The 24,396-nt window shown below is 40.3% G+C and overlaps 1 protein-coding gene across 1 annotated transcript; it reads left to right on the top strand.

Moving 5' to 3' along the window:
- The first annotated feature begins 225 nt into the window (after nucleotides 1-225).
- LOC133991151 (prohibitin-2-like) lies at nucleotides 226-23,605 on the top strand. Its single transcript, XM_062429622.1, is given in 11 exon segments — nucleotides 226-300; nucleotides 3,453-3,582; nucleotides 4,780-4,864; nucleotides 6,629-6,708; nucleotides 7,468-7,652; nucleotides 8,602-8,731; nucleotides 15,363-15,391; nucleotides 15,393-15,467; nucleotides 16,971-17,048; nucleotides 22,109-22,185; nucleotides 23,123-23,605. Coding segments are annotated over 11 exon segments (912 nt in total). The 5' UTR covers nucleotides 226-279; the 3' UTR covers nucleotides 23,145-23,605.
- The last annotated feature ends 791 nt before the right edge of the window (nucleotides 23,606-24,396 follow it).

The raw sequence follows: 24,396 nt of genomic DNA, 5'->3' as shown, positions 1-24,396 counted from the left end.
TACTGTAATACTGCATACTACATCACTATAATACTGCAGTACTTTTACTGTAATACTGCATACTACATCACTATAATACTGCAGTACTTTTACTGTAATACTGCATACTACATCACTATAATACTGCAGTACTTTTACTGTAATACTGCATACTACATCACTATAATACTGCAGTACTTTAACTACATTTCCCATGATCCTCCGCGCACTCGGAAGTACGTCACTACGCGTGACCTTGGCTTTTCTTCTTCACCTGGTTTTCTAACAGAGAGGACGAGCATGGCAAACAAGGATCCTGGTGTAAGTCTGTTTCTTTAATGTTTTAAATGTGTTTTAATGTGTAACTTTAGTCACTTTGCTGTGTTTATTTATGATGACGTGTTCACGTGTCTGCAGCTGTTTGTCTCCTGCGTGTTAAAACGTGATGTTGCACACGTGAGTCAGGCTCACAGTTAAAATAAAGTCAGATCATTAATATAAAATAAAGAGATTAAAGTCATTTGTAAAGAGAGCAGCTGCAGGTGGAGCAGACATATTAAAGCTGATTAACTTTACTTATCTAACTTCTGTAGAGCAGCACTGAAGGAACCTTGAGATGAAGCCACAGTCTGTTTAATAATGGGATTATTTAACATTTCCTCTCATATTAGGCGCGTGCACACACACTAAAGGATTACATGTTGTCACGTAAAACACGTTTTTCTTTTCATATTTATATTCAGTTTACACGCAGTACATTTAGCACTTTAGCAGATTAGCTAATAAGTAATTTATTCTCCGGTTGACTCCGGAAGAACAAAAAAAAAGCGAAAATCAAATGTTGACAGAAGAGCGCCTCTGTGTGGTTTAACATCACACTATATACTGTTATATACCACAAGATACTGTTATATACTGTTATATACTGTTATATACTGTTATATACTGACAGTGAAACAGAAGAGCGCCTCTCTGTGGTTTTAACATTAGGAGGATATCATTATTACATATGTGCAAAAACCTTTTTAATATGTGGTTTATTAAACTCAGGTGAGACTAAAAAGGATAAAATGCTGTATACAGTTAAATAAATAAATCAGTAATATATAAATGTGCAATATGGAGAAGTTCCTGAGATGATATGTGATGTAACGTGAATGTAAAGTTAATTAACTCATGCATTCTGGTTTATATGGGCAGCAGGTCTTTTTACAGGATTCACACAGTCATGAAATTCCTGGAAAAGTTATGAAATTAAAAAAAAAAACAGTTTTCTGTTCGATATCAAAGTTAACGGATATAAGACAGGCTGACTTACTTTGACAAAAATCAGATTAATTTATGGATGTAATGATAAAATGCTCCCCTCATTTAGTCATCAAAGTGTCCCAACAGCTGTTAAAGGGCTCCAGAGTACAGGAAATGACATCATCTCTGTTAAAGGACCCAGCCCCCCCCCCCCCCCCCCCTCACATCAGACTGTCCCACATCTCAAAAGCGTCCATGCTGTAAATCATCATGTTTCTTTCCTTAAAGTACAAATTAAATAAAGTCTTTGATGTTGTGTCACAACAACCCGATACTGTTCCTTATAGTCTCTGTGTGGGCCGACCTGTAAACTACTTACATTAAGTCATAGAAACGTTAGTTTAGAAAATACAATGGTTAAAATGTTAGAACCCTGATTTAACTACAGAGAGTAATATAACACTTCTTCCTTCCTCCCTCCTTTCCTTCCTTCTTTTTTTCCTCCCTTCCTCCCTCCTTTCCTTCTTTTTTTCTCCATTCCTCCCTCCTTTCCTTCTTTCTTCCTCCATTCCTCCCTCCTTTCCTTCTTTCTTCCTCTGTTCCTCCCTCCTTTCCTTCCTTCTTCCTCCATTCCTCCCTCCTTTCCTTCCTTCTTCCTTCCTTCCCCCTCCTTTCCTCCCTTCTTCCCTCCTCCTTTCCTTCTTTTTTCCTCCCTTCCTTCCTCCTTTCCTTCTTTCTTCCTCCTTTCCTTCCTTCTTCCTTCCTTCCTTCCTCCTTTCCTTCCTTCTTCCTTCCTCCTTTCCTTCTTTCTTCCTCCATTCCTCCCTCCTTTCCTTCTTTCTTCCTTCCTTCCTCCCTCCTTTCCTTCTTCCTTCCTCCTTTCCTTCTTTCTTCCTCCATTCCTCCCTCCTTTCCTTCCTTCTTCCTTCCTTCCTCCCTCCTTTCCTTCCTTCTTCCCTCCTCCTTTCCTTCTTTCTTCCTCCATTCCTCCCTCCTTTCCTTCTTTCTTCCTTCCTTCCTCCCTCCTTTCCTTCTTCCTTCCTCCTTTCCTTCTTTCTTCCTCCCTCCTCCTTTCATTCATTCTTCCTTCCTTCCTCCCTCCTTTCCTTCCTTCTTTTTTTCCTCCCTTCCTTCCTCCTTTCCTTCTTTCTTCCTCCATTCCTCCCTCCTTTCCTTCCTTCTTCCTTCCTTCCTCCCTCCTTTCCTTCCTTCTTCCTTCCTTCCTCCCTCCTTTCCTCCCTTCTTCCCTCCTCCTTTCCTTCTTTTTTCCTCCCTTCCTTCCTCCTTTCCTTCTTTCTTCCTCCTTTCCTTCCTTCTTCCTTCCTCCCTTCCTCCTTTCCTTCCTTCTTCCTTCCTCCTTTCCTTCTTTCTTCCTCCATTCCTCCCTCCTTTCCTTCTTTCTTCCTTCCTTCCTCCCTCCTTTCCTTCTTCCTTCCTCCTTTCCTTCTTTCTTCCTCCATTCCTCCCTCCTTTCCTTCCTTCTTCCTTCCTTCCTCCCTCCTTTCCTTCCTTCTTCCCTCCTCCTTTCCTTCTTTCTTCCTCCATTCCTCCCTCCTTTCCTTCTTTCTTCCTTCCTTCCTCCCTCCTTTCCTTCTTCCTTCCTCCTTTCCTTCTTTCTTCCTCCCTCCTCCTTTCCTTCATTCTTCCTTCCTTCCTCCCTCCTTTCCTTCCTTCTTTTTTTCCTCCCTTCCTTCCTCCTTTCCTTCTTTCTTCCTCCATTCCTCCCTCCTTTCCTTCCTTCTTCCTCCATTCCTCCCTCCTTTCCTTCCTTCTTCCTTCCTTCCTCCCTCCTTTCCTTCCTTCTTCCCTCCTCCTTTCCTTCTTTCTTCCTCCATTCCTCCCTCCTTTCCTTCTTTCTTCCTCCATTCCTCCCTCCTTTCCTTCTTCCTTCCTCCCTCCTTTCCTTCCTTCCTTCACTGGTATTGAAAGTGCAGTTTGATTTGTGATGACATCATTATTCTAATTTTCATTGATAAAACAGATAATAGTGATTATAGTGTGTTGTATCTGCACCAAACTAAAGCATATTTCATCTTTTAAAGCTCGTCCACACTAAGAATGATCACTATATATATATATATGTGTTATTAATAACTGTGTGTGTGTGTGTGTGTGTGTGTGTGTGTGTGTGTGTGTGTGTGTGTGTGTGTGTGTGTGTGTGTGTGTGTGTGTGTGTGTGTGTGTGTGTGTGTGTGTGTGTGTGTGTGTGTGTGTGTGTGTTGCAGGGTTTTTTGCAGCAGCTGCGGCAGATAGCAGCCAGGATGTCGGCTGGACCTCGCGGTGCCGGTGTCGGCGTGAAGCTGCTGATCGGAGCCGGAGCTCTGGCGTACGGTGTGAAGGAAGCAACGTACACAGGTCAGCTGTGATTGGTCTATTCATTAGTTAGATATTAACCCTTTAACTGCTGCTCAGGGTCAATATAATGAAGCTTTTCATTATACAGTTCTAGCTCTACTACTATAACACCATTACTATAGTTCCTCCTCAACGTGAGCGGGGTCGTCATAGCAACACAAACAGATAACCAATGGAGGCGATGGTGTACTTGCTGCTATATGAGGCTTTCTGTCTCACACAAAGCAAGTTCCTTCATTCCTTCCTTCCTTCCTTCCTTCCTTCTTTCCTTCCTCCCTTTCTTCCTTCCTTCCTTCCTTTTTTCCATCCTTCCATTCGTCTGTCATTCCTTCCTTCCTTCTTGTCTTCTTTTCCTTCCTTCCTCCCTTCCTTCCTCCCTTCCTTCCTTCCTTCCTTCCTGTCTTCTTTTCCTTCCTTCCTTCCTTCTTGTGTTATTTTCCTTTCTTCCATCTTTACTTCTTACTACGCCGTGCTCATGACTCTTCCAGTGACTCTCTGACCAATCAGCTGCCGGCAGTCTGATGACGTCACATTTAGTATCGGCTCGGCTCGCAGCAGGTACCAGCTACTATCCCTGATGGAGCAGCACAATAAACCCAGTAGAGTCCAGTAGAGCTAGAACTGTTTAGTGGAAACAGAGACATAAAAACACCTTGAACACATTTCCTTTAGCTCAGAGCAGGAAGGACAAACATGAGGCCTGCGGGCCAGAAAGGGGCCGCTGAGGAGTCAGATCCGGCCCTCTGTCCTTCCTGTCTTCTTTTCCTTCCATCTGTTCTCTGTCTCTCTTTCTTTCTCTCTCTTTCTTTCTTTCTTTCTTTCTCTTTCTCTCTCTTTCTTTCTTTCTTTCCTTTTCTCTCTTTCTCTCTTTCTCTCTCTTTCTCTCTTTCTTTCTTTCTTTCTTTCTTTCTTTCTCTCTCTCTCTTTCTCTCTCTCTCTCTCTGTTTTTCTTTCTTTCTTTATGTATCAATTTGAGTCCAAAACAAATTTCCCAGAGGCGACAATAAAGTTTATTGTATCAAATTGACAAAATGAGACGTTTGAGTCATGTTTAGATTTCAGGAACAGTGATCAACATTTTTCACTATTTTGATGATGATGATGATGATGAAGGTATTGATTAGCTGCAGCTCTGATAACTTGTCAGTTGTTCATATATTAAACTACATTATTATTATTTATTATCCCGTCCTGCAGTTGAAGGAGGTCAGCGAGCGATCGTCTTTAACAGGATCGGAGGGATGCAGATGGACACGGTGCTTTCTGAGGGGCTTCACTTCAGGTAGGACAACCCCCCCCCTCCCCCCGTTCTGATAAACAGAAATCCCTTATTGCCAAGTCAGAGTGTCCTTCATGCCCCACCACCACGTTACTGACTCACTGAGGACCACGTAGTAGATGGTAGACCTCTGTGATGCTGTTGACACTGGACACAAATCACTCCTCAAGGCGTCAGAGAGCTTTGGCCTCTTTATGTGAACCAAAAGTGAAGAAATAAAAAAAAAAAGCATATCATTCTTACCAGTGTTGATGATGCAGCTGCACTGTTTTCATCAGATGAGCCTGAGTCTATATTCAATAGATTATGAGGGTCATATCTATCGATCTATAAATGACAGGAACATCTGTCTGTTATTCGCATATCTCTCCAACCGTTCACCCGATTGATTTCAAACGTGACAGGTGTCTTGCTACTGGCTCGAGTAAGTGCCGTGCCAAGTTTGACGTTGTTTGGATTAGAAATGTAAAAGATATATTCTTATAGATTCTTTCCTCCTAGAAAGATGGAAGGAAGGAAGGAAGAAAGGAAGGGAAGAAAGATGGAAGGAAGGAAGGAAGGAAGGGAAGAAAGATGGAAGGAAGGGAAGAAAGATGGAAGGAAGGAAGGGAAGAAAGATCGAAGGAAGGGAAGAAAGATCGAAGGAAGGAAGGAAGGGAAGAAAGATGGAAGGAAGGAAAGGAAGAAAGGTGGAAGGAAGGAAGGAAGAAAGAAGAAATGAAGGGAAGAAAGATGGAAGGAAGGAAGAAAGATGGAAGGAAGGAAGGAAGAAAGATGGAAGGAAGGAAGAAAGATGGAAGGAAGGGAAGATGGATGGAAGGAAGGAAAGATGGAAGGAAGGAAGGAAGGAAAGATCGGAAGGAAGGAAGAAAGATGGAAGGAAGGAAGGAAGGAAAGAAAGAAGGATGGAAGGATGGATGGAGGCTCGAGTAAGTGCCGTGCCAAGTTTGACATTGTTTGGATAAGAAATGTAAAAGATAGAGATAAATATATCGGTAAAAGAAGCACACATTAGCTGCTGGCCCCTCCCCACCGGGTCCGTCAGCGGAGTTAAACCGGCAGCGCCGCCGTTTAACTCCGTCCTCTGACCGGTGGGTCACACCAGGAGCGTTACGGCAGCAGAGCGGAGCCAAGAGCAACATTTAGTCATTTAAAATGAGCCAATTAATAATGAAACTGGTTCCAGTATCTCTCTTTAACTGTGTGTGTGTGTGTGTGTGTGTGTGTGTGTGTGTGTGTGTGTGTGTGTGTGTGTGTGTGTGTGTGTGTGTGTGTGTGTGTGTGTGTGTGTGTGTGTGTGTGTGTGTGTGTGTGTGTGTGTGTGTGTGTGTCTCTCTCTCTCTCTGTGTGTGTGTGTGTCTCTCTCTCTCTGTGTGTGTGTGTGTGTGTGTGTGTGTGTCTCTCTCTCTCTGTGTGTGTGTGTGTGTGTGTGTCTCTCTCTCTCTGTGTGTGTGTGTGTGTCTCTCTCTCTCTGTGTGTGTGTGTGTGTCTCTCTCTCTCTCTGTGTGTGTGTGTGTCTCTCTCTCTCTCTGTGTGTGTGTGTGTGTCTCTCTCTCTGTGTGTGTGTGTGTGTGTGTGTCTCTCTCTCTGTGTGTGTGTGTGTGTGTGTGTCTCTCTCTCTCTCTCTCTCTCTCTGTGTGTGTGTGTGTGTGTGTGTGTCTCTCTCTCTCTCTCTCTCTCTCTGTGTGTGTGTGTGTGTGTGTCTCTCTCTCTCTGTGTGTGTGTGTGTGTGTGTGTCTCTCTCTCTCTGTGTGTGTGTGTGTGTAGGATACCCTGGTTCCAGTATCCCATCATCTACGACATCAGAGCAACACCCAGAAAGATTTCCTCTCTCACAGGAAGCAAAGGTCAGACTCTCTGAGATTCATTTATTTTCTTCTCAGGTTGAACTTTTGTGCAAAATACAGATTTGTTACTTTATTAAAGGAAAAGTTCACAGTTTCTCTCTGTGTGTGTTAAAGCAGCAGTCAGCTCTCTGTAATCATGAGACCTGAAACCACAGGAGGAATCATCACACACACATAAACACACTAACTGTTGGTTTAAGACAGTAAAACACAGATTCTTGTTGGTATTTAATGTTCAAGTGATGCTTTTAAAAAAATACCAAATACTAAAGATCCTCAAATGTATCCAGTAAAGGATTCAAACTGTTGCATTTTGTTTTTCCATTGTCAAACATGACATAACAGTAAATTACTTTTCTTTATTCTGATTGGCCGACAGACTCTCATCATTATTATTATTATTATTATTATTATTCTCTGGTAAGCACACACCTTTCCTCCCAGTGTGCCAGAACAATAATAATAATAATAATACATATAATTACAGTAATTATCAGCTTTTACCTGCAGTTTAAATGTGAAATCACTGTTTTTATATACGATGGGAGGAAGAAGCTGCTGTTAGTCCCATTACTGAGTTATTGTAATGTTTCAGTCCAAAGTCATTTATAATCAGTCTGTTCATGTGGAGAAAAAGACATCTGGCTGCATGTTTGACTGACTGACTGGTGTATTGATGTATTGATGTATTGATGTATTGATGTATTGATGTATTGATGTATTGATGTATTGATGTATTGATTTATTGGTTCCTCTCAGATCTGCAGATGGTGAGCGTGTCTCTGCGTGTCTTGTCTCGGCCGCTGGCCTCCAACCTTCCCGCTCTCTACCAACATCTGGGGAAAGACTACGATGAGCGAGTTCTTCCCTCCATCGTCAACGAGGTGCTGAAGAGCGTCGTGGCCAAATTCAACGCTTCACAGCTCATCACACAGAGAGCACAGGTATATAAATATTATTAATAATAATAATAATAATAATAAATACTCATCACACAGAGAGCACAGGTATATAAATATTAATAATATAATAATAATATTATTAATAATAATGATAATACTAATATATACTCATCACACGCAGAGCACAGGTACCATAATAATAATATAATAATAATAACCTACTAACCCATCTCCTTCACATAGAGTTGATTGTGGCCTGTTAACAATATCCAGGAACTTCACACAGCCGTTGAAGAGGACCAACATTCACCAACCTGATCTACTCTATGTGAAGGAGATGGGTTAGCAGGGTCAGGGTGGTCACACCAGACACTGACTGGTTTTCTGACATCTCCCATACTCAATGGAGTCAGAAGACATTAGAAAAGCCATCACTATTAACATTAGGAGGAGGAAGCCCTCAATAAAGGCAACCTGCACATTTCAGAGTGGCTTTTTATTGCTGCCAGTCTAACACACACCTGTGCAATATTCATGCTGTCTAATCAGCATGTTGATGCCACACCTGTGAGGTGGGATGGATTATCTCTGCCCACTAACACACATTCAGACAGATCTGTGAACAATATTTGAGAGAAATAGATCTTTAGTGTATATAGACAATGTTTTAGATCTTTAAGTTCAGCTCAAAAAATAAACTGGAGGGAAAAAAGACAAAAACAAAATTAAATTTACACAATAATGAAATTACACCCATGTCTTTAATAATAAGGTTAATGATGTTTCTTAACTGCAGTAAGTTAGAATAAAGGGTTGTTTTACAGCTGAATATGTGAGTATTTATTAATCCCTGTTTCCTGTCCCAGGTGTCTCTACTGATGTTTATTAATCCTGTTTCCTGTCCCAGGTGTCTCTACTGATGTTTATTAATCCCTGTTTCCTGTCCCAGGTGTCTCTACTGATGTTGTTTAATCCCTGTTTCCTGTCCCAGGTGTCTCTACTGATCCGCAGAGAGCTGTTTGAGAGAGCGAAGGACTTCAACATCATCCTGGACGACGTGGCGATCACCGAGCTCAGCTTCAGCAGAGAATATACTGCTGCTGTGGAGGCCAAGCAAGTCGGTAAGAAGAGCCGTCAATTACTATAGCCGGGTCATAGAAAGAGTCACTACAGCATCTAGTGTTATAGAAAGAGTCACTACAGCATCTAGTGTTATAGAAAGAGTCACTACATCATCTAGTGTTATAGAAAGAGTCACTACAGCATGTAGTGTTATAGAAAGAGTCACTACAGCATCTAGTGTTATAGAAAGAGTCACTACAGCATCTAGTGTTATAGAAAGAGTCACTACATCATCTAGTGTTATAGAAAGAGTCACTACAGCATCTAGTGTTATAGAAAGAGTCACTACAGCATCTAGTGTTATAGAAAGAGTCACTACAGCATCTTTATAGAAAGAGTCACTACAGCATCTAGCGTTATAGAAAGAATCACTACAGCATCTAGTGTTATAGAAAGAGTCACTACAGCATCAAATGTTATAGAAAGAGTCACTACAGCATCTTTATAGAAAGAGTCACTACAGCATCTAGTGTTATAGAAAGAGTCACTACAGCATCTAGCGTTATAGAAAGAGTCACTACAGCATTGAGTGTTATAGAAAGAGTCACTACAGCATCTTTATAGAAAGAGTCACTACAGCATCTAGCGTTATAGAAAGAGTCTCTACAGCATCTAGTGTTATAGAAAGAGTCACTACAGCATCTAGTGTTATAGAAAGAGTCACTACAGCATCTAGCGTTATAGAAAGAGTCACTACAGCATCTTTATAGAAAGAGTCACTACAGCATTTAGTGTTATAGAAAGAGTCACTACAGCATTTAGTGTTATAGAAAGAGTCACTACAGCATTTAGTGTTATAGAAAGAGTCACTACAGCATTTAGTGTTATAGAAAGAGTCACTACAGCATCGAGCGTTATAGAAAGAGTCACTACAGCATCTTTATAGAAAGAGTCACTACAGCATCTTTATAGAAAGAGTCACTACAGCATCGAGTGTTATAGAAAGAGTCACTACAGCATTTAGTGTTATAGAAAGAGTCACTACAGCATTTAGTGTTATAGAAAGAGTCACTACAGCATCGAGCGTTATAGAAAGAGTCACTACAGCATCTTTATAGAAAGAGTCACTACAGCATCTTTATAGAAAGAGTCACTACAGCATCGAGTGTTATAGAAAGAGTCACTACAGCATCTTTATAGAAAGAGTCACTACAGCATCGAGTGTTATAGAAAGAGTCACTACAGCATCTTTATAGAAAGAGTCACTACAGCATCGAGTGTTATAGAAAGAGTCACTACAGCATCTAGTGTTATAGAAAGAGTCACTACAGCATCTAGTGTTATAGAAAGAGTCACTACAGCATCTAGTGTTATAGAAAGAGTCACTACAGCATCTAGCGTTATAGAAAGAGTCACTACAGCATCTAGTGTTATAGAAAGAGTCACTACAGCATCTAGTGTTATAGAAAGAGTCACTACAGCATCTAGCGTTATAGAAAGAGTCACTACAGCATCTAGTGTTATAGAAAGAGTCACTACAGCATCTAGCGTTATAGAAAGAGACACTACAGCATCTAGTGTTATAGAAAGAGACACTACAGCATCGAGCGTTATAGAAAGAGTCACTACAGCATCTAGTGTTATAGAAAGAGTCACTACAGCATCTAGTGTTATAGAAAGGGTCACTACAGCATCAAGTGTTATAGAAAGAGTCACTACAGCATCTAGTGTTATAGAAAGAGTCACTACAGCATCTAGCGTTATAGAAAGAGTCACTACAGCATCTAGTGTTATAGAAAGAGTCACTACAGCATCTAGTGTTATAGAAAGAGTCACTACAGCATCTTTATAGAAAGAGTCACTACAGCATCTTTATAGAAAGAGTCACTACAGCATCTAGCGTTATAGAAAGAGTCACTACAGCATCTAGTGTTATAGAAAGAGTCACTACAGCATCTAGTGTTATAGAAAGAGTCACTACAGCATCTTTATAGAAAGTCACTACAGCATCGAATGTTATAGAAAGAGTCACTACAGCATCGAATGTTATAGAAAGAGTCACTACAGCATTGAGTGTTATAGAAACAGTCACTACAGCATCTAGTGTTATAGAAAGAGTCACTACAGCATCTAGTGTTATAGAAAGAGTCACTACAGCATCGAGTGTTATAGAAAGAGTCACTACAGCATCTAGTGTTATAGAAAGAGTCACTACATCTTTATAGAAAGAGTCACTACAGCATCTAGTGTTATAGAAAGAGTCACTACAGCATCTAGTGTTATAGAAAGAGTCACTACAGCATCTAGCGTTATAGAAAGAGTCACTACAGCATCTAGTGTTATAGAAAGAGTCACTACAGCATCTAGTGTTATAGAAAGAGTCACTACAACATCTTTATAGAAAGAGTCACTACAGCATCTAGTGTTATAGAAAGAGTCACTACAGCATCTAGTGTTATAGAAAGAGTCACTACAGCATCTAGCGTTATAGAAAGAGTCACTACAGCCTCTAGTCTTATAGAAAGAGTCACTACAGCATCTAGTGTTATAGAAAGAGTCACTACAGCATCTAGCGTTATAGAAAGAGTCACTACAGCATCTAGTGTTATAGAAAGAGTCACTACAGCATCTAGTGTTATAGAAAGAGTCACTACAGCATCTAGCGTTATAGAAAGAATCACTACAGCATCTAGTGTTATAGAAAGAGTCACTACAGCATCAAGTGTTATAGAAAGAGTCACTACAGCATCTTTATAGAAAGAGTCACTACAGCATCTAGCGTTATAGAAAGAGTCACTACAGCATTGAGTGTTATAGAAAGAGTCACTACAGCATCTAGCGTTATAGAAAGAGTCACTACAGCATCTAGTGTTATAGAAAGAGTCACTACAGCATCTTTATAGAAAGAGTCACTACAGCATCTAGCGTTATAGAAAGAGTCACTACAGCATTGAGTGTTATAGAAAGAGTCACTACAGCATCTAGCGTTATAGAAAGAATCACTACAGCATCTAGTGTTATAGAAAGAGTCACTACAGCATCAAGTGTTATAGAAAGAGTCACTACAGCATCTTTATAGAAAGAGTCACTACAGCATCTAGTGTTATAGAAAGAGTCACTACAGCATCTTTATAGAAAGAGTCACTACAGCATCTAGTGTTATAGAAAGAGTCACTACAGCATCTTTATAGAAAGAGTCACTACAGCATCTAGCGTTATAGAAAGAGTCTCTACAGCATCTAGTGTTATAGAAAGAGTCACTACAGCATCTAGTGTTATAGAAAGAGTCACTACAGCATCTAGTGTTATAGAAAGAGTCACTACAGCATCTAGTGTTATAGAAAGAGTCACTACAGCATCTAGCGTTATAGAAAGAGTCACTACAGCATCTTTATAGAAAGAGTCACTACAGCATCTAGTGTTATAGAAAGAGTCACTACAGCATCTAGTGTTATAGAAAGAGTCACTACAGCATCTTTATAGAAAGAGTCACTACAGCATCTAGTGTTATAGAAAGAGTCACTACAGCATCTAGTGTTATAGAAAGAGTCACTACAGCATCTAGTGTTATAGAAAGAGTCACTACAGCATCAAGTGTTATAGAAAGAGTCACTACAGCATCTAGTGTTATAGAAAGAGTCACTACAGCATCGAGTGTTATAGAAAGAGTCACTACAGCATCGAGTGTTATAGAAAGAGTCACTACAGCATCAAGTGTTATAGAAAGAGTCACTACAGCATCTAGTGTTATAGAAAGAGTCACTACAGCATCTAGTGTTATAGAAAGAGTCACTACAGCATCGTTATAGAAAGAGTCACTACAGCATCGTTATAGAAAGAGTCACTACAGCATCTAGTGTTATAGAAAGAGTCACTACAGCATCTAGTGTTATAGAAAGAGTCACTACAGCATCTTTATAGAAAGAGTCACTACAGCATCTAGCGTTATAGAAAGAGTCACTACATCATCTAGTGTTATAGAAAGAGTCACTACAGCATCTTTATAGAAAGAGTCACTACAGCATCTAGTGTTATAGAAAGAGTCACTACAGCATCTAGTGTTATAGAAAGAGTCACTACAGCATCGAGCGTTATAGAAAGAGTCACTACAGCATCTTTATAGAAAGAGTCACTACAGCATCTAGCGTTATAGAAAGAGTCACTACAGCATCTAGCGTTATAGAAAGAGTCACTACAGCATCGTTATAGAAAGAGTCACTACAGCATCTAGTGTTATAGAAAGAGTCACTACAGCATCGAGTGTTATAGAAAGAGTCACTACAGCATCTAGTGTTATAGAAAGAGTCACTACAGCATCTAGTGTTATAGAAAGAGTCACTACAGCATCGAGTGTTATAGAAAGAGTCACTACAGCATCGAGTGTTATAGAAAGAGTCACTACAGCATCTAGTGTTATAGAAAGAGTCACTACAGCATCTAGTGTTATAGAAAGAGTCACTACAGCATCGAGTGTTATAGAAAGAGTCACTACAGCATCTTTATAGAAAGAGTCACTACAGCATCTTTATAGAAAGAGTCACTACAGCATCTAGCGTTATAGAAAGAGTCACTACAGCATCTAGTGTTATAGAAAGAGTCACTACAGCATCTAGTGTTATAGAAAGAGTCACTACATCTTTATAGAAAGAGTCACTACAGCATCTAGTGTTATAGAAAGAGTCACTACAGCATCTAGTGTTATAGAAAGAGTCACTACAGCATCTAGCGTTATAGAAAGAGTCACTACAGCATCGAGTGTTATAGAAAGAGTCACTACAGCATCTAGTGTTATAGAAAGAGTCACTACAACATCTTTATAGAAAGAGTCACTACAGCATCTAGTGTTATAGAAAGAGTCACTACAGCATCTAGTGTTATAGAAAGAGTCACTACAGCATCTAGCGTTATAGAAAGAGTCACTACAGCCTCTAGTCTTATAGAAAGAGTCACTACAGCATCTAGTGTTATAGAAAGAGTCACTACAGCATCTAGTGTTATAGAAAGAGTCACTACAGCATCTAGCGTTATAGAAAGAATCACTACAGCATCTAGTGTTATAGAAAGAGTCACTACAGCATCAAATGTTATAGAAAGAGTCACTACAGCATCTTTATAGAAAGAGTCACTACAGCATCTAGTGTTATAGAAAGAGTCACTACAGCATCTAGCGTTATAGAAAGAGTCACTACAGCATTGAGTGTTATAGAAAGAGTCACTACAGCATCTTTATAGAAAGAGTCACTACAGCATCTAGCGTTATAGAAAGAGTCTCTACAGCATCTAGTGTTATAGAAAGAGTCACTACAGCATCTAGTGTTATAGAAAGAGTCACTACAGCATCTAGTGTTATAGAAAGAGTCACTACAGCATCTAGCGTTATAGAAAGAGTCACTACAGCGGGACATCGAGGGTTTTAATAAGAGATAAATCTGTCTCAGGTTAATTAGTTTGGATTTTCGTTATCTCATTATTTATAATGTGAGTTAGCTGAGATCAAAGAAATCAAGTTTAAACTCATCTAAAGCAAAGAGGTGGGAATCACAGGGAGGGAGGGAAGGGAAGATTCAAGGAAAGGAAGGATGGAAGGAAGGAAGGAAAGATGGAACAGAAGGACAGATGAAAGATGGACGGAAGGAAGGAAAGGAAGGAAGGAAGGAAAGATGGAAGGAAGGAAGGAAGGAAGGAAGGAAGGAAAGATGGAAGGATGGATGGAAGGAAAGATGGAAGGATGGAAGGAAGGAAGGAAAGATAGAACTATATAACGATGTTTTCTGTCCTGAAACGAACAGAAATGTTTTTAAACTCGCTGTGAAAAGTATAGATGTGGATAATTATAACATAAACAATCATTCACTTCCTGCAGCCTCTTATTTAACGTCTCAGTGTGTTATTATGGGATGGACTCATTATGGGATGGACTCATTATGGGATGGACTCATGGGATGGACTCATTATGGGATGGAATCATTATGGGATGGACTCATTATGGGATGGACTCATTATGGGATGGACTCATTATGGGATGGCAGCAGCTGCTTTAATGTTTAGTCAGCAGGAGAGAATAAAAAGTGAATCTGCTGCTTTACTTCAGTTCCTCCCAATGCAGGTAGAGTGTACTGTGATACAGCCTCTACCTGCATTGGGAGGATTGTTTCTGCCTTTTTACAAATTTAGTTTTTTATTAATTATATATGTCTGTGTTTACTGCAACTTATTAATTGATTTTATCCTGATAGCTTAAAAATATGTTAAATGTCTTTAAAACTTCCTGAAATCTCTTTTATAGATATAGAAAAAAAAACCATCCTTTTTTTAAAAAGTGAAAAATAAACTCTAAATGAGAAAAAAATAACCTTTTTTTATAATTTTTTAAAATCTGCCTTCTTATATTGAGGCATTTATAATCATAAAGATGCATTTTTTTATTTTATTTGATTATTTTTTATTTTTTAAAGGAGAGAGAGATTAATTAGCTTTTAAAGTGACTCCAGCGATGAATCGATTATCACCACTGTTAATGTATAAATCTGTAAAAGACCAAACATGTTACTGCAGCAGGACCGGGTTTGGTCCACGCGGTCGCTGTTTGATCCCCACAGATGTGTGTAGACTGGTGTTTAGACTGGTTGGTGACTGGTGTTTAGACTGGTTGGTGACTGGTTTGACTGGTGTGTGTCTGTTCCTCTGCAGCCCAGCAGGAGGCGCAGCGAGCTCAGTTCTTACGTTGAGAAGGCGAAACAGGACCAGAGACAGAAGATCATCCAGGCTGAAGGAGAAGCTGAAGCCGCCAAGATGGTCCGTTTATTATTTATTATTAATACATAAATAAATATTATTATTATTATTATTATAAATACATAATAAATATTATTATTATTATAAATACATAAATATTATTATTATTATTATAAATACATCAATATTATTATTATTATATTATTATAAATACATACATATTATTATTATTATTATAAATACATACATATTATTATTATTATTATAAATACATACATATTATTATTATTATTATTATTATAAATACATCAATATTATTATTATTATTATAAAAATACATACATATTATTATTATTATTATAAATACATACATATTATTATTATTATTATAAATACATAAATATTATTATTATTATTATAAATACATACATATTATTATTATTATTATAAATACATACATATTATTATTATTATAAATACATAAATATTATTATTATTATTATTATTCCCTCTGTGCAGGAAGAAAGACATTTTGAGGCATAGTTTACTATTATTTTGTCTTTTTTTAGTGCTAAAGTCCCACAGTCCCTCCTTCTGTGTTAACATTTATAGAAAAGAAGAGGGAGTAAAAAAACGAGGAAAATACAGAAAGAAAGAAAGATAGAAAAAGAAAGGAGAAAAAAAGAAAGAAAGAAGACAAAGAAAGAAAGAAAGAAGAGATATAAAGAAAGAAAGATAGAAAGAAGGGGAAGAAAGAAAGAAAGATAGAAAAAAGAAAAAGAAAGAAAGATAGAAAGAAAAGATATAAAGAAAGAAAGAAAGACTCTGTCCCTCTTTTGTGTTACTATGGTTACACCACAGCTCAACAGGAAACACTAAGAGGGAATCTGATGCTAAAAACACTGTAAATGTGTCAGATATCATTGATATGATTAACCTCACACTGATGAAGCTCAATAGAAACTCATAGATGGATTTAAAAGTTGATCTGAAGCTAATATGAAGTTTCTATCAACGTTACAGTCTGTAGATTACGAGGAGGAACACTTTAAAAAAACCCACCTGAGGGTTTGAAGTTCAAAGGTAGATTCACTGATCAGGTCCAGACTCAATGTGGCGGGAAACAGAAACCTGCTGTAATTATTCCTCTAACTGAGACTGTGTGTGTGTGTGTGTGTGTGTGTGTGTGTGTGTGTGTGTGTGTGTGTGTGTGTGTGTGTGTGTGTGTGTGTGTGTGTGTGTGTGTGTGTGTGTGTGTGTGTGTGTGTGTGTGTGTGTGTGTGTGTGTCTCTCTCTGTGTGTGTGTGTGTGTGTGTGTGTGTCTCTCTCTCTGTGTGTGTGTGTGTGTGTGTGTGTGTGTCTCTCTCTGTCTCTGTGTGTGTGTGTGTGTGTGTGTCTCTCTCTCTCTCTCTGTGTGTGTGTGTGTGTGTGTGTGTGTGTGTGTGTGTGTGTGTGTGTGTGTGTGTGTGTGTGTGTGTGTGTGTGTGTGTGTGTGTGTGTGTGTGTGTGTGTGTGTGTGTGTGTGTGTGTGTGTGTGTGTGTGTGTGTGTGTGTGTGAAACAGCTGGGTGAAGCCGTGACGAAGAACCCGGGTTACCTGAAGCTGAGGAAGATTCGGGCAGCGCAGAACATCGCCAAGACGGTACGAACTTCTCTTTCTATTGATTACTGTGTTTTACTGTTTGTTACTGTTTGGGTTCGGGTTAGCTAACAGCTCAACAATAATCTCCGATCATTCACCCAACTCTGCTTTAGAGCTGGGCGATACGGACAGAATCAAACATCACGATATATTTGACCAAACACCTCGATATCGATATTTGGACAATATTGTATCGATGACTGTCGGTCGGTGCTTTTTGATCAATAATCATCAGTAATGTGAATATAATGACTAAGTGGATAAAGGCAGATCATAGAACAGTCTGTTAAGCATTTTTACTGTAATGCAGCCTTTAAAAGCATAAAAAGACATTTATTCTATATCATGATATTAAGATATTCGATACAACATAGTATCGCGATATTGTACCGATACACGGACGCCAAGTATTGATCTTTGATTATAGGAATAGCAAATGAAAATTTAAGGTTTTTTTCCTTTGTGGACATAATTTATAGATGAAGAAAGGTAATGAATTGCAATATATATCGCAGCATATCGCAATATATTTTAAAATCACAATAATATCGTATCGTGGAGCCTCTAGTGGCTCAGTTCTTTGTTGGACTAGAGGAACGAACCGCTTACATTAGAGGGGGGGGGCGGGCGTTATTGAGACCAACCACAACAAACCGCATAGTGGTGAATACATAAGGAGTGAATTATCATATAATTAACATTTGACTGATGGTGAAATTCAGACACATTTGCGTTGTGAATTAGCTGTGCTCATCTAAAGCAAAGAGGTGGGAATCACAAGGAGGGAGGGAGGGAAGAAGGAAGGAAAGGAGGAATGAAGGAAGGAAGGATGAAAGATAGGAAGGAAGGAAGGAAGGAAGAGAAGGACGAAAGATAGGAAGGAAGGAAGGAAGGAAAGATGGAAGAGAAGGAAGGAAGTAAGGAAGGAAAGATGGAAGGAAGGAAGGAAGGAAAGATGGAAGAGAAGGAAGGAAGGAAAGATGGAAGGAAGGAAGGAAGGAAGGAAGGAAGGAAGGAAGGAAGGAAGGAAAGATGGAAGGAAGGAAGGAAGGAAAGATGGAAGAGAAGGAAGGAAGGAAAGATGGAAGGAAGGAAGGATGGGAAGAAAGATGGAACAGAAAGACAGATGAAAGATGGAAGGAAAGAAAGATGGAAGTAAGGAAGGAAGGAAGGAGGGAAAGATGGAAGAGAAGGAAGGATGAAAGGAAAGATGGAAGGAAGGAAGGAAAGAAGGAAGGAAGGGAAGATGGATGAGAAGGAAAGATGGAAGGAAGCTTACAACAAAGGCTAACGTAACCATCTCAGTCCTGTCGAGCAGCACAAACACGTTGTATCTGCCGTGTTTGGATGCGAGCCCGGAGCAACAGCTGTACAAACGCGTAGTCTGCCATCGTTGTTGTTGCTTCGAAGTTGGCGAGAGTCTTTACGGGAAAGCAGCGACGTAACTGACGTATACGGTGACGTAATGACGTGGCTCCCTAACAACCGAGCCGTGGAAAAGCACGTTGGTTCTCAGCTGGTTCGCTGTTGAACCGACTGCAGTGAAACAGCCGAGCTCACAGACTGAGAGCTGATCAATCAATGTAGACTCATTAACACATAGAGCAGGATATTCCGCTTCGTGATTGGTTGATGTTTTCAGAAAAATCAACGTTGTTACGAAAAAAAATTAAACCTTTTTATTCGCTGTGTAATTTTCACGTTTGGTGTGAAAGTACAAAAAAAGACCTTAAATATTATTATATTGTTTCCACATTAACACAAAGCACAAAGCTAAATCACATCTATGCTGTTTAAAAATGATGTTTAAAAAAAATATAATGCAGCAACAGAGAAGTAAAGGAAAAGAAGAGAAGAACATAAACTGACTGAGTGGACGAGCTGCTGTGTGTGATTCTGGCCACTAGATGGCGCCAGAAGAGCAGGAAACAGAAACTAACCTCCAGCATTCATCTGCTGATTCTCTCTCTGTTGCTTTTAATGTTTTAACTTTCATGTCGTCCTCCCGGGTTAAATTCACCCCGTCTGTTTTTGACTGTTCCTTCTTTCCTCCCTTCTTTCCTTCCCTCCTTTCCTTCCTTCTTCCTTCCTCCCTCCCTCCGTTCCTTCCTTCCGTCTGTCCTTCCTCCCTCCCTCCTTCTCTCTTTCCTTCCTCCCCCCTACCGTTCTTCCTTCCTACTTTCCTTCCTTCCACCCTTCCTCTTTTCCTTTCTCCCTCCCTCCCTCTTTCCTTCCTTCCTTCCTTCTTTCTTCCTTCCGTCCGTCCTTCCTTTCCTTCCTCCCTTACTTCTTTCCTCCCTCCCTCCTACCGTCCTTCTTTCCTTTCCTCCTTCCTTTCCTTCCTTCCCTCCTTTCCTTCCTCCTCCCTTCCTCTTTTCCTTTCTCCCTCCTTTCCTTCCTTCTTCCTCATTCCTTCATTCTTTCCTTTCGTCCCTTCCCTCCTTTCCTTCCTTCTTCCTTCCTCCCTCCCTCCTTTCCTTCCTCCCTTCCTCCCTTCCTTCCTTAACTCGAGGACAACAGGAAGGTATAGATGCACCAAACTCCCTTTTTATTCTGATCCAAACTAATAATCAGGAACTAAAGTAATAATCCTGCTCAGCAAACTCTGATTTATTTAATTAGCTAAAGAAATACAACAAATAAGGACCTGAAATCAGTTTAAATTTCATCATATTTCTTCCTAAATGTTGCAGAAAACATCACATTTATCTCTAAGAAGCCGGTTTGTCCTCCACTTAAAATGATCCAACAGCGTTAAAGAGACTCCTTAAATTAAATTTCCCTCCCTGTGATCTTCATCATCTGATCGCTCCACAAATAACCTCAGTGGACACATTCTTCTGTTTGAGTGTCTGCAGGTCTCACAGCAGCAGATCAGTGTGTGAAACGCGACACTAATGATCAGTCTTTTTGTCCTGACTGGTTCTCGTCATTCTTCTTCTTCGTTTCTTCATGGTATAAAAACCAGTTTGGTGTCATGTTGAACTCTGAGCAGTGACGCCAGCGTTTGGACCGCTGTGTCGAGTCAAATGAGCCTCTGAGCACCTTTCTCTTTTTTTATGATTAACAGTTTGTTGGTTTATCAGGTTTATCTTTTAACCTTTGTGTCGTCCTGCCGGGTCAAATTGACCCCGTCTGTCTTGACTGTTCCTCCCTCCCTCATTCCTTCTTTCATCCTTCCCTCCTACCTTCATTCCTTCCTTCTTTCCTCCTTTCCTTCCTTCTTCCTCCCTTCCTTCCTCCCTCCTTTCCTTCCATCTTCCTCCCTTCCTTCCTCCCTTCCTCCCTTCCATCCATCCTTCCTCCCTTCCATCCTTCCTTCCTCCCTTTCTTCCTTCCTCCCTCCTTTCCTTCCTTATTCCTCCCTTCCTTCTTTCTTCCTCCTTTCCTTCCTTCTTCCTCCCATCCTTCCTCCCTTCCATCCTTCCTCCCTTTCTTCCTTCCTCCCTCCTTTCCTCCCTTCCATCCTCCCTTCCTTATTCCTCCCTTCCTTCCTCCCTTCCTTTCCTCCTTTCCTTCCTTCCTTTCCTCCTTTCCTTCCTTCTTCCTTCCTTCCTTCCTCCCTCCTTTCCTTCCATCTTCCTCCCTTCCTTCCTCCCTTCCTACCTTCCATCCATCCTTCCTCCCTTTCATCCTTCCTTCCTCCCTTTCTTCCTTCCTCCCTCCTTTCCTTCCTTATTCCTCCCTTCCTTCTTTCTTCCTCCTTTCCTTCCTTCTTCCTCCCTTTCTTCCTTCCTCCCTCCTTTCCTCCCTTCCATCCTCCCTTCCTTATTCCTCCCTTCCTTCCTCCCTTCCTTTCCTCCTTTCCTTCCTTCCTTCCTTCTTCCTCCTTTCCTTCCTTCTTCCTCCCTTGACTCGAGGACAACAGGAGGGTTAAACATACAAACATATCCATCAGAAAAATGAAGCAAGTACACATTAGACCTACTATCTACTTTCTTCTCTTCTCTCAGCGCAGGTACACTGTCAGCCAGCCCTGTGCATCTCTTTGAACTCTCTCTCTGAACCCACGCAGCCCGTCTGCTTCGGGGTCGTTCAATAGAGAGTAAATCCAAATAAATATAGTTTTAATGTGTAACTATTGAAATATTCACACAACATAAATTCCTACAGTGTTGCAGCACTGCCGCCTTTGCAGGTTAAAGCAACACGTCTCCGGCTGTCGCTCACTTTTGCTTGTGATGCAAAACATTAAAAATAACGTCATTATAACAAAAAACTAAAAACGTTGCTAAGGACACGTGCCCCCCCCCCCCCCCCCCTCTTGCCGATTTAATCGTGTATTGGCAATCTAGAGCAATGACGATCTACGATTTGAAATTTAGAGGCAATCACACAGCCCCAGTACACATACAACAAATAGAATGAAAGGAAGACAGCGCGACCATAGACTAAAACTAAACCAAAAATACATTTTATAAACTAAAATAAAAAAGAGTACTTCAGTTTCCAACCTTGCCTGTTTATAGCTACAGTATTCTATCAGAATCATGTTTTCTAGTTAAATGCTTTGTTTATGAGCCACAACGCCATTAAATGTCCAAAGTGTACGAATGATACTTGATGAGTTGTACTCCTCCACTTTATCAAGCAACCTGTAGCCAGCTGAGCAAGAGAGCTGTGCTGGTGCAGAGACTCTAACACGAGGACAGTCTGGACCTCTGAGCACCTTCTCTAACTGACCTCACCTCGCTGTGTGACCTCACAGCCGACTGTAACGCTCTGTGTTCACATCAGAGTCGCGTCATGCGGACCAGTGTGTGTGTGTGTGTGTGTGTGTGTGTGTGTGTGTGTGTGTGTGTGTGTGTGTGTGTGTGACGGGGCCTCAGCGGCTGTGAATCAGCTCAGTGTTGAAGCTCTTGACAACGATCCCATTGTAGCTCTGCAGGCCGAGCAACTTTCCACCTGTGTTTCCTCTGTGCTCACTCTGTCTCTGTGTGTGTGTGTGTGTCTGTGTGTGTGTGTGTGTGTGTGTCTCTGTGTGTGTGTGTGTGTGTGTGTGTCTGTGTGTGTCTCTGTGTGTGTGTCTGTGTGTCTGTTTCTCTCTCTGTGTCCTGTAGATGTCGCAATCCCAGAATAAGGTCTACCTGAACGCTGAGAGCCTGGTGCTCAACCTGCAGGAACGCGACAACTACAAGTAAGTCAACAGTAAACACAGCAGCGGATCAGAAGCTGCTGATTATAAACTAGAACTTACTGACTTTCATTCAGTCTGATAAATAAATACTAACCAACAGTTTCTCTGCTAAACAAGAAGACGACTGTTACATGTTAAATATTATCTGAAGCAGCAAAACATTACAACTGGTAAAATGATGAAAAGAGAGAAAGATGAGGAAAGAAAACTAATATGAGGAAAGAAAGAAAGAAGGATGAGGAAAGAAAGAAAGAAATAAGGATGAGGAAAGAAAGATAGGAAAGAAAGAAAGATGAGTGAAGAAAGAAAGAAAGATGAGTAAAGAAAGATGAGTAAAGAAAGAAAGAAAGACGAGGAAGGAAAGAAAGAAAGATGAGTAAAGAAAGAAAGGAAGATGAGGAAAGAAAGAATGAGAAAGATGAGGAAAGAAAACTAATATGAGGAAAGAAAGAATGAGAAAGTTGAGGAAAGAAAGAAAGAAGGATGAGGAAAGAAAGAAAGAAAGATGAGGAAAGAAAGAAAGATGAGGAAAGAAAAAGAACGAGAAAGAAAGAAAGAAATAATGATGAGGAAGGAAAGAAAGAAAGAAAGAAAGATGAGGAAAGAAAGAAAGAAAGATGAGTGAAGAAAGAAAGAAAGATGAGTAAAGAAAGAAAGAAAGATGAGGAAGGAAAGAAAGAAAGAAAGATGAGGAAGGAAAGAAAGAAAGAAAGATGAGGAAAGAAAGAAAGAAAGATGAGGAAAGAAAGAAAGAAAGATGAGGAAGGAAAGAAAGATGAATAACTAACTGGATTCATCATGTTAATCAGAGTCGTCTGTTTAAAGGAGCGATGCTAGCAGTTTCCATCCGCTTCCATTGTTTATGCTAAGCTAGGCTAACCCCCACCGAGAAGCTTCAGACTCATTATAATTATAAATCTTTTGTTTCTTTTTACAGTTTGTCGCTGGCGAGGAAGTAAGAAGTCATCCGTCCTTCCTCCTCTTCCTCTTCCTCCTTCCTTCTCGTCTGTCATCATTCCTTCAGTTCCACTTCTGCAACGAACGACGGAAAGAAAGAAAGAAAGAAAGATAAAATCCTTCCGGTCCTTCTCGTGTTTTTTTTACAGGCTCCAGAAACTGAATCTGAGTGTCGAGATGTTTGGAAATCCCTTTTTTTGAGTTTAAATTAAAAAGGTTCCTCTGGTGCTGATGAAGTTTCCCTTTGTTTGTGTTACTCTTCATCAGTCATCATGTGAGGATCTGTAGAAGGTTTACGTGAAGCTGTAATCATCATCATCATCATCATCATCATCATCAGTTTATTAGGATATTAAAGGCTGAAGCTGCTACGCTACTATATTTTCTACACAGCTGGTTTAAGTTATTTCTCTACCAGTGTAACTGTTTAAAAGTGATTATAATAAATACGTCATTAACACCAGCAGCTCCTCTTCTTCTTCTTCTTCTTGTTTTTTTAGCATTGCAGATTATAATAAATGATTAAAATGTGTATCAGTGATCCTGTTGTTAAAAAGCATCTAATTAATGAATTCAGTGAAAGTTTCCTGCAAAAGAAAATTCTATAAGCAGGTTTTAAAAGAGAAATAAAACACTTAAACCAACATCAGAGGAATCTTAATGTAAAATGTGATTTAATTTCCTTCCCTCCTTCCTCCCTCCCTCCTTTCCTTCCTTCTTCCTCCCTTCCTTCCTCCTTTCCTTCCCTCTTCCTCCCTCCCTTCTCTTTCTTTCCTCCTCCCTTCCTTCCTTCCTTCTTTCCTTCCCTCCTTCCTCCCTCATTTCCTTCTTTCTTCCTCCCCTCTTTTCCTTCCCTCTTCCTCCCTCCCTTCTTCTCTCTTTCTTTCCTCCTCCCTTCCTTCCCTCCTTCCTTACTTCCTCCCTCCTTCATTTCCTTCCTTCTTCCTTCCTTCTTCCTCCCCTCCTCCCTCCCTCCTTTCCTTCCTTCTTCCTCCCTTCCTTCCCCCTTTCCTTCCTTCTTCCTCCCTTCCTTCCTTCTTCCTCCCCTCCTTTCCTTCCTTCTTCCTCCCTTCCTTCCTCCTTTCCTTCCCTCTTCCTCCCTCCCTTCTCTTTCTTTCCTCCTCCCTTCCTTCCCTCCCTCCTTCCTTCTTTCCTTCCCTCCTTCCTCCCTTCCTTCCTTCCTTCCTCCCCTCCTCCCTCCTTTCCTTCCTTCCTCCCTTCCTCCCATCCTTCCTTCCTTCCTTCCTCCCCTCC

This window comes from Scomber scombrus, chromosome 11 (genome assembly GCF_963691925.1).
Source record: "Scomber scombrus chromosome 11, fScoSco1.1, whole genome shotgun sequence".
Lineage (NCBI taxonomy): Eukaryota > Metazoa > Chordata > Actinopteri > Scombriformes > Scombridae > Scomber > Scomber scombrus.
This window is presented reverse-complemented; position numbering and strand designations above follow the sequence as displayed.